General features: G+C 42.3%; 1 protein-coding gene across 1 annotated transcript in view; it reads right to left on the reverse strand.

Moving 5' to 3' along the window:
- TGFBI (transforming growth factor beta induced) overlaps window positions 1-15,322 on the reverse strand; it is a 180,018-nt gene that overhangs the window by 37,964 nt on the left and 126,732 nt on the right. The window contains exons 8-12 of the mRNA XM_077265973.1: window positions 13,256-13,468; window positions 12,489-12,626; window positions 8,803-8,945; window positions 2,467-2,603; window positions 1,875-2,005 (exon numbers count right to left, since the gene is read on the reverse strand). Of these exons, the coding sequence (XP_077122088.1) occupies window positions 1,875-2,005; window positions 2,467-2,603; window positions 8,803-8,945; window positions 12,489-12,626; window positions 13,256-13,468 (762 nt within the window). The remainder of the gene's footprint in view (window positions 1-1,874; window positions 2,006-2,466; window positions 2,604-8,802; window positions 8,946-12,488; window positions 12,627-13,255; window positions 13,469-15,322) is intronic.

Consider the following 15,322-nt stretch of genomic DNA (forward strand, 5'->3'; position numbering starts at 1 on the left):
TGAGGTAGTGGTCCTGCTGGTGGGTTGTTGCCCTCCTACGGCCCCCTATATTCAAAAGTGACCAAAACATCAGCCAGAAAGCATTGGTACTGAGATGTGGTCTGTGGTCCCCACCTGCAGAACCACTCCTTTATTGAGTGTGTCTTAATAATTGCCAATAATTTCCATCTGTTGTCTATTCCATTTGCACAACAGCATGTGAAATGGATTGTCAAACAGCGTTGCTTCCTAAGTGGACAGTTTGGTTTCAAAGAAGTTTGATTTACTTGATGTTATATTCTGTTTAAGCATTCCCTTTATTTTTTTATGAGCATTGTAATTAACATTTAAATCTTAAACATTTCTCAAAATATCTTTATTTAGCAAAAAGGTATGCTTATTCTACTGCACTCTGTCAGGATTTCAAAGATGGCAAGTGCCATACATAATTGTGTGGCCCATCCTAGATTTCAGAAGAAAGGAAGAAGTGTGGGCAACATGAAGAACAAGACAGACACACTAAAACTTTAAAGGTACCGTTACACTAAACGACTTACCAATGATCACGACCAGAGATACGACCTGGCCGTGATCGTTGGTAAGTCGTTGTGTGGTCGCTGGGGAGCTGTCACACAGACAGCTCTCTCCAGCGACCAACGATCAGGGGAACGACTTCAGCATCGTTGAAACTGTCTTCAACGATGCCGAAGTCCCCCTGCAGCACCCGGGTAACCAGGGTAAACATCGGGTTACTAAGTGCAGGGCCGCGCTTACTAACCCGATATTTACCCTGGTTACCATTGTAAAAGTTAAAAAAAAAACCACTACATACTCACATTCTGATGTCTGTCACGTCCCCCGGCGTCCACAGGGTTAAAACTGCTTTCGGCAGGAGCGCTGGTAATGCACGCGCTGCTGCCGAGAGCTTCCCTGCACTGAATGTGTCAGCGCCAGCCGTAAAGCAGAGCACAGTGGTGACGTCACCGCTGTGCTCTGCTTTACGGCCGGCGCTGACACAGTCAACCCTGTGGACGCCGGGGGACGTGACCGACATCAGAATGTGAGTATGTAGTGGTTTTTTAAAAACTTTTACAATGGTAACCAGGGTAAATATCAGATTACTAAGCGCGGCCCTGCACTTAGTAACCCGATATTTACCCTGGTTACAAGTGAACACATCGCTGGATCGGCGTCACACACGCCGATCCAGCGATGACAGCGGGTGATCAGCGACCAAAAAAAGGTCCTGATCATTCCCATCGACCAACGATCTCCCAGCAGGGGCCTGATCGTTGGTCGCTGTCACACATAACGAAATCGTTAGCGGGATCGTTGCTTACGTCACCAAAAGCGTGACGTTGCAACGATATCGTTAACAATATCGTTATGTGTGACTCAGCCTTAAGGCTGGATGTTCATTCTCATTCAGATAAAGAAAGGTTATCTTCTTCTTTCCTCTCTTCCACTCAATGTCCTGTCAGTTGAATGAACACAGTGAGGTGGATTCATGATGCCTGACCAGACGCTGCTCTGCTGTGACCTCTGTCTCAAGCAGATGTTCTTCTAGGCAGCTCATCCTACTGAGTGTCCTCTGAATCTAGGATGGATTGCACAATGAAATATGGCAGTTGCCCTCTTTGAAATCCTGACAGAATGCAGATGATAAAACATACTTTTTTGCTAAATAAAAGAACTTTACCAAACATTTGCTTCATAATCTTAGATGGTACCATGCTTTTTTCATTGTTTGTCTTTTCATTTCTTAGTACTTAGCAGTCTATGAACAAATTCCAATGCCCTTATTCTTAGATCCTGTGAATAGATCTTCATGAACCTGGGTGAGATATTTATGGCTCCTTGTGTATCATATGGAGATGTGAAGATAAAACACATACCTAATAGTTTGTTTAATTCTCCTCTTGGAAGAGCACGGAAAGCTTCATCTGTCGGAGCAAAGACTGTGAAAGTTCCTTCTCTGTTTAATATCTCGGTAAGGCCAGCAGATTGGATTGCAGCCACCAACATGCTACAAGGATGTGGAAGGAATGTGTTTTGTTAGTGTGACATTTCGAATGAGAAATAGCGTAATTCAAACATTATTTGTGGTTACATCACCAAGGTGAGGACACATCTAAGGTTACCATTACTTCTACAAAGTTGCATAGTCTGCTATATCTGCTCATCAACTATACATGCTTGCTGAGAATCCCTCAGATTCAGCCTTCTCTATGGTCTTCATAAGGTGAACTTACAGCTTCTAAAGATGCAACAACTAGTTGTGGCTCATACAGTTTTTGCTAAATGTCCCTAAAAAGTAAAACATCAGTGTATGTAAAAGTAATACATTACGCATTATCGGTAAATCACCGTGGATCTGCAGGGCAGTACCTGCACCATAAGTCTTTTGCAGTTCCTCAATACCTAAAAATATCCTATGTTATTTAACTGTAAGGGCTACAGAGACTTCTGAACTTTTGTTACTTGTACCTGAAGCGATTATCAGCTTTGAGGACGTCCATGACATTTCCTGATGGAGGAGTCAGCAACTTGTCGACAATAAAAAGAGTTCCATATCTTCCTTTCTTATCATGCGCATCAATACAGCTGTTTTCAATGCAAAGTGCCTAAAAATAATTGTGAAATTTTAGTTAAAAAATGATATACAAATATTTATATTGTCAGGTAACAAAAAATAATCACAGTCATCGATGGATTCATTTAGTTTTGCCACTATTCTGCCATTATGCATTTTTTTCGTTTATGGGCATTTATTGTCCTTCCATGAACATGTGACGACAATTGCTTTAACACGTCTCATCTCTTCAAGTTGCAGTACACGTCCCTCCATCTTGGAGAAACTCAGGAAAGCTGCACCTTCCCAGAAGTAGTGTAACTGGTATTCTTAATCTCTGAAGTCAGTGCTGTTTTATCTACGTTCAATATCTAAGCCCATCCACCAACATCAATATAATCTCATGGATCGGATGGGTCCCTGACCTGACTGCCTAGTGTGAACACTTACCTCTGGCTAATGTCTTGGTAAAGCCTGTATTTATAGGAAGGTTGGAACCAAATGTGTTTGGATGTAATTAAAATCACAGCATGGTGAAGGGCAAGATGTCCAAGTCAGACAAATTAGTACATAACAATTAATTGTAAACTGACTGAATAGAGGACTAGTCTGAACTGGTGCATACCAAAAACTACTATCATAGCAAATAGAGAAATGGTTGCACTCAATTGTACTAAAGCAAGTGAATGTGTGATGCATGAAATGTGAATAGCATAATGGCTTTTGAAATCTATGAAAAAACACATGAGATGCTTAGTACAAAATTTGGCCAAAAATGTGAGCCTATCCACCAACGTCAAGGTAATCTCATGTATCAGATGGGTCCCTGACCTAACTGCCGAGTATGAACACTTACCTCTGGCTAATGTCTTGGTAAAGCCTGTATTTATAGGAAGGTCGAAACCAAATGTGTTTGAATGTAATTCAAATTTTAATTACATTACAATTAAACATTACATTAATTACATTACATTAATTACATTACAAATTACGTTTTAATTACATCCAAACACATTTGGTTCCGACCTTCCTATAAATACAGGCTTTACCAAGACATTAGCCAGAGGTAAGTGTTCACACTAGGCAGTTAGGTCAGGGATCCATCTGATCCATGAGATTACCTTGATGTAGGTGGATGGGCTCCCTTTTTCTGGCTAAATTTTGTGCTAAGCATCTCATGTGTATTTTCATAGATTTCACAAGCCATTATGCTATTCACATTTCATGTATCACACATTCACTTGATTTAGTACAATTGAGTGCAACCATTTCTCTATTTGCTATGATAGTTGCTTTTGGTATGCACCAGTTCAGACTAGTTCTCTGTTCATGTTCAGTCAGTTTACCATTACTTTTTAAGTACTATTTTTTCTGACTTGAACACCTCACCCTTCACTTTTCTGTGATTTTAATTACATCCAAACACATTTGGTTCCGACTTTCCTATAAATACAGGCTTTACCATGATATCAGCCAGAGGTAATTGTTCACACTAGGCAGTTAGGTCAGGGACCCATCCGATCCATGAGATTACCTTGATGTTGGTGGATGGGCGCAAAAAGTTGCGTTCCCGTGAGGTGGCAGGCACGTCAAATCGTCACATGTAGATGCATCCGCATACAACACATGTCACTGCATACAGAATGTTGAAGGGAACATGTCACCCCCCCAGGCGTTTGTAACTAAAAGAGCCACCTTGTGCTGCACTAATGCTAAATTTTGAGAAGGTGGCTTTTTTAGTTCTGGGTGCTGTAACCGCAGAAATAATCTTTTTTGAAATTTGTCCCTCATACCTTGAAATAGTCCTGTAGGCAGGTCTTTCCCCCCCCTAATCCAGATGCACCACAGCCGTCACTCATGGCCTCTTGGTGCTGGGTGCCCCCTCCTCAGCATTATTCAATTTTTGCCGGCGCCTGTGAATGCCCAAGATCCGCGGGGCGGGATCTCGGGCCGCGCGACCACACAGGCGCAGTAATCAAGACATCAAGTGATGTCAGTGGAAGGGCAGCGCTAACTGCACATGCCCAAGGCATAAGATGACTGCGCAGGCGCCGGGACAATTGAATAATGCTGAGGAGGCGGCGCCCGGCGCCAAGAGTCCATGAGTGACGGCTGTGGTGTGTCTGCATTAGGGGGGTAAAGACCTGCCCCCAGGACTATTTCAAGGTATGAGGGACAAATTTCAAAAAAGATTATTTCTGCAGTTACAGCACCCAGAACTAAAAGAGCCACCTTGTCAAAATTCAGCATTAGTGCTGCACAAGGTGGCTCTCTTAGTTACAAACGCCTGGGAGGGTGACAGGTTCCCTTTAAAGATAGGTATACAGGATGACGCAGGACACCTGCAGAAGTAGGCGGGGCGTAGGTGAACCTTAATGGCACAGCTGGTTTTTTTTGTGATGAAAAACATTTTACTGCTTGTTTTTATACAAATGTTTTACATCAAAGAAAAATCAGCTGTGATCCCCTGCTGTAAAATCTGTATAGTCTTTTCTTTCCTCCTCTGCCCATGGGCTGTGGTATGATCAGACCATATTCCTGCACAGTTAGCCACAGACATTACACAGCACACAGCAGGGGCACAAGATTATCTCAGCACAGGGCCATTTTATTTAAATACATCCACGTGTGTTAATTATTATTCCAAGATCTATTGATTAAAATCAACTTTGCTTGTGGGACAACCCCTTTAAGAGTCGCGTTGGACTTGCCAGTCTTAATGAAAGGGTGTAATAGAGTAATACTCACCCAATTCATTAAGAAGCGCATGCCACTTGACAAAATGGGTGCATCTTGCAAGTGCCGTTTGCCTCCATCATGTTACGACAGAAATGCAGTCTGATTCTTGACGGATATAAGTTATATAAGTGGGGTTAGGCTATGTGCACACGCTGCAGATTTTGCTGCGGATCTGCAGTGGATTTGACGCTGCGGATCTGCAGCTGTTTTCCATGCGTTGTACAGTACCATGTAAACGTATGGAAAACAAAATCCGTAGTGCACATGCTGTGGAAAAAAGCACGGAAACCCAGCATTGTTTTTTCAGCAGAATGTCAATTCTTTGAGCAGATTCCGCAGCAGTTTTCACCTGCTCCACAATAGAAATTCGCAGGTGGAATCCGCACAAAAACCGTGGAAAAACCACGGTAAGTCCACGGTAATTCCACGGGAAATATGCAGTGCGGTTTACCTGCGGATTTACTAAAAACAGTGGGGAAAAATCCACACACCATTCCGCAACGTGTGCACATACCCTTACAGTTTGTAAATCAGATGGGCGAGTATAGCCACAACCTCTATCCCGACCATGCTCTCACATTTTGGCAAATCTGGCTAGGAGGTTATTAATCATGCATGTACTTACCACATGTGCAGTATAGTTTCTATACATTTTATTTAGACATTGCATTGAGATTTATGACCATACAAACCTTGAATACCTGTTTACTTGAGTGGGTCCAGTTATGCATATATTTTAAGATACATGATTTTATTATATATTTACTATGGATAGATATTTTGTATATGTTTTATGTGATGTGTGTGTGGCACCCCAGGAGTTCGGGTACCACAATGGTGCTGCATTCCTCTCGGGGAGGGTAATGCCATGCCTGGTGACAGGAGGGATCCCTTTGGCAGGTAATCTTACATGCAACTGGAGCGCCCCCAGACGCAGGGCCGCGGGGTACTTGGTACCGGGCCTCTCTGTCTCGGTCCTGGGGTTGTCACGGTGGCTAGACCCGGTCTGTGACCCTGCTAAGGGGCGTCCAATGAAAGGTGTGGTGATGGTGCGTGGTGCAAGGTGCGATGAATAACGAGGATACAGGGTTGCAGTCTCTTTACTGAAGGCTTCGGATCCGCTATCCAGAGCACTGCTAACAGGGCTGGCTGAGACCAGCCGGTCCGAAGGCACATCCAGAGTTCCCTTTGCAGGTGGAAATCAGTGCCTACCTTCTAGCACCTGTGTGTTGTAGTACCTCCCTGCTGAGCACCACGGGATAGTCCTCACAACTGTTGTGTCTGTTTCTGATGTTCTTTTTCTCTCCGTCCCCCAGATGTTATGGCTAGGATGCACCCGTATGACGGGGTAGGCCTGGAGTTATTTTATAGGGACCCTAGAGACGCCCCTCTCCCACAATTGCCTCCGTTGTCTGCTTAGGTGATTTAGGCAAGACAGCCAACCAAAAGTTAACTGTCCTGCCGCTGTTTGAAGTAATGCTTGGAGCCCAATACTTCCTCGGCATTCCGGCCACCGGCTACGCGCCTCAGTAGGATGTTGCCATGATCTTAGGGCACGACTCCTACTGGTTCTATCCTCCTTTGTGCTGTGATCTCATTTCTCACTTCTCGACAATAAACCTCGCTTCGTGTCCTTTCTTAGGATGCCACCGCAACGGGTGCAGGCGCGGCTCCGTAACGATCTGTCCTTTTCGCTAGGCCACTGTCAGGATCCCACCCCTGACAGAGACCCCTTGAATCTTCCCAGGAACTCCCTCTCTCACAGGATGTTGCCTGGGCAAAACCCAGTCAGCTTCTCACTAACTTCCTATCCAACCCCCAGTTTTACCAGAGTGTGAGGAGTGGCCTAATACATAGAACCCTTTGCTCCCCCTGGAGGCCAGAGTGTGAAGTGTAATGTGTGACTGTGATACCTGGTCAGGTGAACTCCTTTAGTGCAATCAGACGTAACATCACTCCCCTTAGTGGCAGAGCGACATTACTGCAACGACCAGGACTCTGGGGTGCTGCACAACACTTTCTGACTCCAGGCCAGAAGGGGGAGCTCTAAACCTGGTTCAAGGGGAACTTCCTTATATACATCCTGGTCTTGAGGAGGAGTCAGTTAGTCTGGTGCAGAAAAGCAGAGAGTTGACATTTGGTAGCAGACAGTGAAGAAGCACAGAAAGAGTTAGGAGCTAGAGGAGACCTGTGACTGGGCCTCTCTAAGCTGAGCACAGAAACCGGGCACTCTGGGAGCCCGAGGTCATGAGGAACTACAGGTCCCACGGCAGAACCGGAGGGCAGGAAACTAAAAAGGGACTTGCCCACATAATACCTGAGGTACAGCAGCAATCAAAGCCTGGAGTCACTGTGGACAGAGACCCCAAAGAAATGGCTCAAGTTGCCTACCCTGTTGCCGGTACACTGGACTGAGGCTGCTTAACACCAGTAAACCAGGTAAAGACTGCAACCCTGTGTCCTACATTTATTTGCCGGCATTCGCCATCCCTGTCAAACACACTGGGAGCCCTGGGGTCCCTGCTTCACCTGTGGGAAGAGACACCATCTTTGCTGCAGCACCATCACCCCCAGAGGACCCCTTTAAACAGCATCGGTCACCTCTGACAGAAAAGCACAGGTGGCGTCACAAACTTTCATTATTTCCACAACCCCTTTAAAGACCGTCCCTTTTACATGGGCGCCCATGGACATGGACCTAGTCGCTGCCACCGTGACCACCCCTTTAATTGCGATCGGACCCGGTACAGAGTATCCCCACTGCCCTGATGGGCGACTCAACTTAGAGAGGACCAGTCGCAGGCCTCCTCTAGCTCCTAAGTCTTCCTGTGCTCCTTCACTGTCTGCTACCAACTGTCAACTGTCTGCTTGTCTGCACCAGACTAACTGACTCCTCCTAAAGACCAGGATGTATATAGGGAAGTTCCCCTTGAACCGAGTTTAGTGCGCCCCCTTCTGGCTTGGAGTCAGATAGTGTTGCATGTAAGATTACCTGCCAAAGGGATCCCTCCTGTCTCCAGGCATGGCACTACTCTGCCGAGAGGAAGGCAGCACACTGTGGTACCCAAACTCCTGGGGTGCCACATGTGTATATCTGTCTTCCACAGAGCTACTATATAACCAATTACATGTTCATTAAAGATTTTTTACTTCTTGATATCTATGTGAATATTTACGACTGTACAGCTTAGGTTTTTTCTGATTGGTTTCTTCCGAATGGTCCCAACATGTGTGTGCCTGGCAGATATATATGTATGTAATGATTGATGTAGCATCAGATTTACCTATCCATATTATCACACATATTACCTGCCTAGTTCAGGATTTGCTGTTTACCATATAGAACGAAGTATCTTCTTTGTGAAAAAAATGAAGATAGTCATAAACAAGTGTTGCCATAGCTGTTACAGATAGTCGTCTGAAATCTACAAGAGCAGAAGTTGCTTCAGCACATTTTATAAATGAAACAGATAGAACTTCTACGGTCATACAGATAGAAGCAGGAGACTTACATTTCGGTACACAAAGACACGAAGTTTCTTTCCACCAACCGTCTCTAAGACTTGCCCGTGGTAAAGGTATTTGGAAGAAAGTTGTTCTTTCACAATGTGATTTTGAAGCAATTTTTTCATGTCTCTGTCGATGACGGGAGTTCCTGATGAATAAGAGAAAAATGTTTAATGAGAAACAAATCATTTTGGCAAAGTACTGATTTTAGTAAGAGTCAACACTAGATGCTAATAAGTGAATGGTGATAAAAGTATTTTCTGTCAGAACGACTGAAGTCACTAGAGATGCAGTTGGCAGGATTTAAAAACTTTATAGCTATGTTATACTGATGCTGCATAGTAGACCTATTGTGAGCCCCATGGTATTATTTGGACTGCTGTTGTGATGGTGATATCTGAACATTTAAGAGCTTGGATTCCTGCTAACAGCTAGCTTTGTCTATCTGCATAGAATTTAGACTGGATTCATAAAACAGAAAGAGGAGTTTTACATTCCATGAATTGGTTTCTCTTGCACAGATTTTGGTTAAATGTCTGGTCATCTCCACACACCCAAGTGATCATCTGATAACTTGTTGCTTTAACCCCACTGTTATAACAACTGTGGAAACTACGTATTTGCTCTGCATATGACAGCCAAAAAAACATACAGTGGGAGCAGAAAGTATTCATACCCCTTTTAATTTCCCACTCTGTTTCATTGCAGCCATTTGGTAAATTAAAAAAAAAAGGTCATTTTTTTCTCATTAATGCACACTCTGTTAGGTGTCGAGTTCCCACCACTGCACAGGGGGAATCTCAAACCATGTCCTTTGCGGTCTCTCATTCTTCCTCAGCCACAGAGGATTTTGCTCAGCAGAGACATCAGTCCCAGCGTCTTGCTCAGCTGATGCTGTGTGTCTGGTTACTGCTGCCATCCCAGGTCCAGCTATTGTAACCAGTATTAGTCCCAGGAGCATCTGCTCGCCTCTGACTAAGTCCTACTTTTTGCCTACTGGGCATGCCCGTGAGAGGACCTCTCATTCGAGGTGGGAGGTCACATGCCCAGGTACTCAAGCGGTTCTGATTAAACCACTGGCAAAGTCCCAGAAGGCTGCGACTATAAGAGGTTTGCATGGCCACTTGGTCATGCGCTAGAAAATTCAGAAATGGTGTTGTGTGTGGATGCGTGTATGATACTGGTGAAAGCTCCTAATGATTCCCCTCAGTAGCGTTGTTGTCTGAGTCTGGGTGTTTGGAGCAAGTAAAGTGCCAGTCAGTGCATACCGACACTGTGCACGATCATCAGTGTCAAAATAGTAGCGTTCACCAGTGCGACGCCATGCGCAGTTAGTGCGCTTTCTCTCCCTAGTTAGGGTGGTCAGTGGCGTTCGCCAGCACGACGCTACGTGCACACAGTGCGCTAAATCTTTAGTATAGTTTGTCCTGGCATCGCAGGTGCGACGCCGTGTGCTAGTGGGTCTAGAGGGACTCAAACCCAGCGTCTTGGGGCTAAGTCCTGTGACCATACACTAGCGCTCACTCTGCTGAGCTTTTTGAGGCTTAACAGGCTTTGGCATTTATAATCCGCAGTATTGCAATCTGTGTAGCAACAGAGTTCACCTCTGTACACACCGGGTGACGTTTAACCCTCATGTGTTCGTCTTTTATACCACCATATAGTGCCTGCCATTACCGGGCAGCAGGTAACATCTCTGCACGGTGGACCCTGGGCTGGGAATGCACCTTATCACTACCTTTACATTATTTGGTGCGTTCCACCAGCCCTAACACTCTGTACTCCATCTTGACTGAAAAATAAACAGAAATGTAGAAAATTTTGCAAATGTATTAAAAAAGAAAAACTGAGTATCACATTGAGTGCTCAGACACTCATATTTAAGTCACATGCTATCCATTACCTTGTGATCCTCTTAGAGATGGTTCTACTCCTTCATTGGAGTCCAGCTGTGCTAAAATGGATAGGACTTGATTTGAAAAGGCACACACCTGTCTATATTAGACCTCACAGCTCACAGTGCATGTCAAATCAAATGAAAATCATGAGGTCAAAGGAACTGGCCAAGGAGCTCAGAGACAGAAATGTGGCAAGGCACACATCTGGCCAAGGTTACAAAAGAAATTCTGCAGTACTCTAGGTTCCTAAGAGCACAGTGACCTCTATATTCCTTAAATGGAAGAAGTTTGGGACCACCAGAAATCTTCCTAGACCTGGCCATCCAAACTGAGCAATTGTTGGAGAAGAGTCTTGAGAGAGGTATAGAAGAACCCCAAGATTACTGTGGCTGACCTCCAGAGATGCAGTAGGGAGACGGGAGAAAGTTCCACAAAGTCAACTATCACTGTAGCCCTCCACCAGTCGGGCCTTTATGGCAGAGTGACCCGACAGAAACCTCTCCTCAGTGCAAGACATATGAAAGCCCGCACAGAGTTTGCTAAAAAACACTTGAAGGACTCCCAGACTATGAGAAATAAGATTCTCTGGTCTGATGAGATGAAGATAGACCTTTTTGGTGATAATTCGAAGCGGTATGTGTGGAGAAAACCAGGCACTGCTCATCACCTAGAAAGAAGGAATATAAACCAGCTCACCCGTGATGCATAAACCAATCTTCGGGAGCATGGACCCGCTGTGTCCAGGCATGTAGAATCCAAAAAAAGAAAAGAATGTCCAGCTTCACCAAATCCGTAAAAAAGAGTTTTCTTTATTCACAAAACTTTTAAGCATAGAGCATACAGACTTCAGCACGAGCCATACGGGTAAGAATCTCAACGCGTTTCTGGAGACTAAGCTCCCTTAACCATGACCATGGACATTCTTTTCTTTTTTTGGACTGCTCATCACCTGCCCAATACAAACTGAACAGTGAAACATGGTGGTGGGAGCATCATGCTGGGGATGTTTTTCACCTGCAGAGACAGGAGGACGGGTTGTCATTAAAGGAAACATGAATGCGGCCAAGAACAAAGTATCCTGGATGAAAACCTCTTCCAGAGTGCTCTGTATCTCAGACTTGGCCGAAGGTTCACCTTCCAACAATGACCCTAAGCAAACAGCTAAAATAACAAAGAAGTGGCTTCAGAACAACTCTGTGACCATTCTAGACTGGCCCAGCCAGAGCCCTCCCCTAAACTCAATTGAGAATCTCTGGAGAGACCTGAAATGACTGTCCACCAATGTTCACCATCCAACTTGATGGAACTGGAGAGGATCTGCATGGAAGAATGGCAGAGGATCCCCAAATCAAGGTGTGAAAAACTTGTTGCATCATTCCCAAGAAGACTCATGGCTGTACTAGCTCAAAAGAGTGCTTCTCCTTAATACTGAGCAAAGGATCTGAATACTTATGACCATGTGATATTTCAGTTTTGAAAAATGTATAGGGGTCTGAATACCTTCCGTGCCCACTGTATGTTCTTATTACCTTTTTAGAAAGGAAAAAAAAATGTATAGTCACAAAAATTCTCTGCAATGTGTCCTTCATCAAATTTGATGAAAGGTATGTGTACATTTGGATTATTTTATTCAGGCCAAAAATGAGTCGAGTCTATCTGCATGAGCATTTAGTAGATATCCTAGTTAATGAATTTATTTTAAACAGTTTAAATTGTTACAACTAATCAAGCCACATCGATTATTGCCGAATTAAACTGTATAATTTAAAATGTGGGACACAAAGGAAACAAACCTTTAAATGCATTGTTGTGTGGAGCTATGACGGTCACCCGTTCATTTACAGCAAGATGAGAGTTAAGTCCAGCTTGTTGGAAGAGTTCAATAGCCGTAGAAGCAACCGAGTCTTTGCCCAATTCAGATAATGTTTTAGCTGCAAAACAAAGTTGCTATTTTTTAGGCTACATAATCACTAAAAAAACTTAACAAATTAAATGGAAATTATACATAGAAAAACATTTCTTAAGCATAAAATAAATTAAAAAATGTGATTATTTTGTTTTAAAATACATTTTCCTGTGTCTCAATTACATATAAAATATAACCTATTGGGTATCTCCCAGTGGTAATACCCTGAAAGAAGTTAATAAAGATTTTATAGGTTATTAAGAAACACGAATGGAATAAAAAAATAATCACTTTTTTTCTACATAAGCAATACAAACAAAGATTATATACATTACACGGAACTTATATCTATCCCCAAGCAGCAATGATTAGATAAAATTTTTCCAACATAATTTAAGGCCTTTGAAACAAAGCGAAGCAGAACACTAAGAAAATTTAGATAGTCATTGAGGCCCAAACAGACCTAATCAAAGGCTAAAGGAAATTAAAAGCCGAATAGAGTGGAAGACTAGAGTAAACATTCAGTAATAACACTTGCAATATCTGATAATGTATCGATATAGATACATGGGCAGGGATGAAGAAATCCTTACACTATGTGTTAAATCCTAGTTGTGAATACATAATATGGAATTACTATAGAATTGACGTTACCTGAATCTGGAATCAACAATTCATCAATGAAGTGAACAACCCCATTAGTAGCCAAAATATCCTTAGTAGAAATGATTGCTTTTCCATTAAGTGTGAGCTCATCACCAAGACAGCCAACTTCAAGTGGAGTTCCCTCAATGGTTTCTATGGAAGATCCGGCAATAATTGCTTCAGAGCACTGAGCAGAGTGTAGGAGGTGATGATGTAAAAGATCTAGAAAAATATAAAGAAAGGTTCTTAACTAATCCGGTTCAAAATAAAAATCGATGAATCCAGCAGGAATGTAGTAAAATCAGTACATTTATTTCTTCATTTTTTTTTAAAAAAAGGAAAGGGTTGTATCCTATGGTACACCACTTGTAAATAAGTTATAATTTCCTACAGCATTATGCACACATGGCAGCGTTCTTCCGACGCCTTTCGACTAACGTCTTAACCATGATTAAGACGTTAGTCGAAATGCGTCGGAAGAACGCTGCCATGTGTGCATAATGCTGTAGGAAATTATAACTTATTTACAAGTGGTGTACCATAGGATACAACCCTTTCCTTTTTTTAAAAAAATGAAATAAATTTACTGATTTTACTACATTCCTGCTGGATTCATCGATTTTTCTGTGGACTGAGTGCTCAACTTTTCCGTGCAGAAACAGGTGTGGAATAGCCAATATTCAGGTGAGCTGACAATCTTTTGTTTTTTTTGTGAGTTCAAAATAAAGTTCATAAATAAAGTTCATTCAGAACTATTAGATTAGATTACGTTGGTGATGTTGATGGAATCAACCAAAGGTCTAGTTTTCAAGAGGGCTGCCATACATGTATGACAGTAAAGATTAGGGGATAGTCTGTATTTCTGTAACCTAAATGACCTCCAGTTTTACAGTTATGATGCAAAGTATCTAAGTAGTTTGAGAAAGGTATTAGCAGAGCACAGGTGAAAACAAGGTAGGTTGTGAATTGCAGAATATTCTTGTATAGTTCATGTATATATATATATATATATATATATATATATATATATATATATATATATATATATATATATATATACATATACGGTATGTCTACTTTAAATCTGCATCATTGTTAAAGCATAATTGTTTTTTGTTAAGAAGTTAAAGAGCTTGAAACTCTAGCAGCAATTTCTAATTTTTTCAATTAATTTACAAAACTTGTTTCTTTAGGAAACTATTCAGATTTAAATGGACTTTGAGGAACTTATATGTTGGACACTTCCCAAAAGTGATACCATTTTAAAAGCCGCACAAGTCAAGTACTATAAAACTGTTGTCGAGAAATTTTTAAACTCATCAGTTGCTAGTACACAAGAATCAATGTAAAGTGGAATGAAAAAATAATAATTTAAATTTTACCTCTAAAATCTTGCTTTAGCCTCAAATTTCTTACTTTTGTAAGAGGTAACACGAAAAATCATACCCCATAGTTTCTTACTCATTTTCTTAAGAGTGCAGCGATACCACTCATGTAGTCAAAAAGTTCTATTTGTCAAATGGAAGAAGCAATATTTGAATTTTGTAACAGAAATTTGACTGAAAGATGGCCGGCACCATGTCCCATTTGCTGGGTCCCTAAGGTGCCAAAACAGGAGAAAAACCCAACAACTGACCCCATTTTGGAAACTACATCCCTCAAGGATTTTATCCAGGGATATAATGAGCATTTTGAACCCACATCTAGGACACATAATTTGATAACATTAGGTTATCATATTGCAAAGTTAATTTTTTTCACAAGAATCCTGCTTTAACCACAGATTTCTCACTTTTGCCAGAGGTATCACCAAAAAGTGGACCACACAATTTGTTACCCACTTTACTGAGAGAAACAATACCCCATATGCAGATAAAATGGTCTGTTTAGACAGATGGCAGGAGCAATATTTGAATTTTGGAGCACAAATTTAGCTAAAAGATAGTGGTCACCATGTCCCATTTGTAGGGTCTTTAAGGTGCCTGAAGAGCAGAAAGCCCCCAAAATTGACACCATTTTGGAAACTTAACCCCTAAAGGCTTTTATCCAGGGGTATATTGAACATTAATAAACCCA

This window comes from Ranitomeya variabilis, chromosome 5 (assembly GCF_051348905.1).
Source record: "Ranitomeya variabilis isolate aRanVar5 chromosome 5, aRanVar5.hap1, whole genome shotgun sequence".
NCBI classification, from domain to species: domain Eukaryota; kingdom Metazoa; phylum Chordata; class Amphibia; order Anura; family Dendrobatidae; genus Ranitomeya; species Ranitomeya variabilis.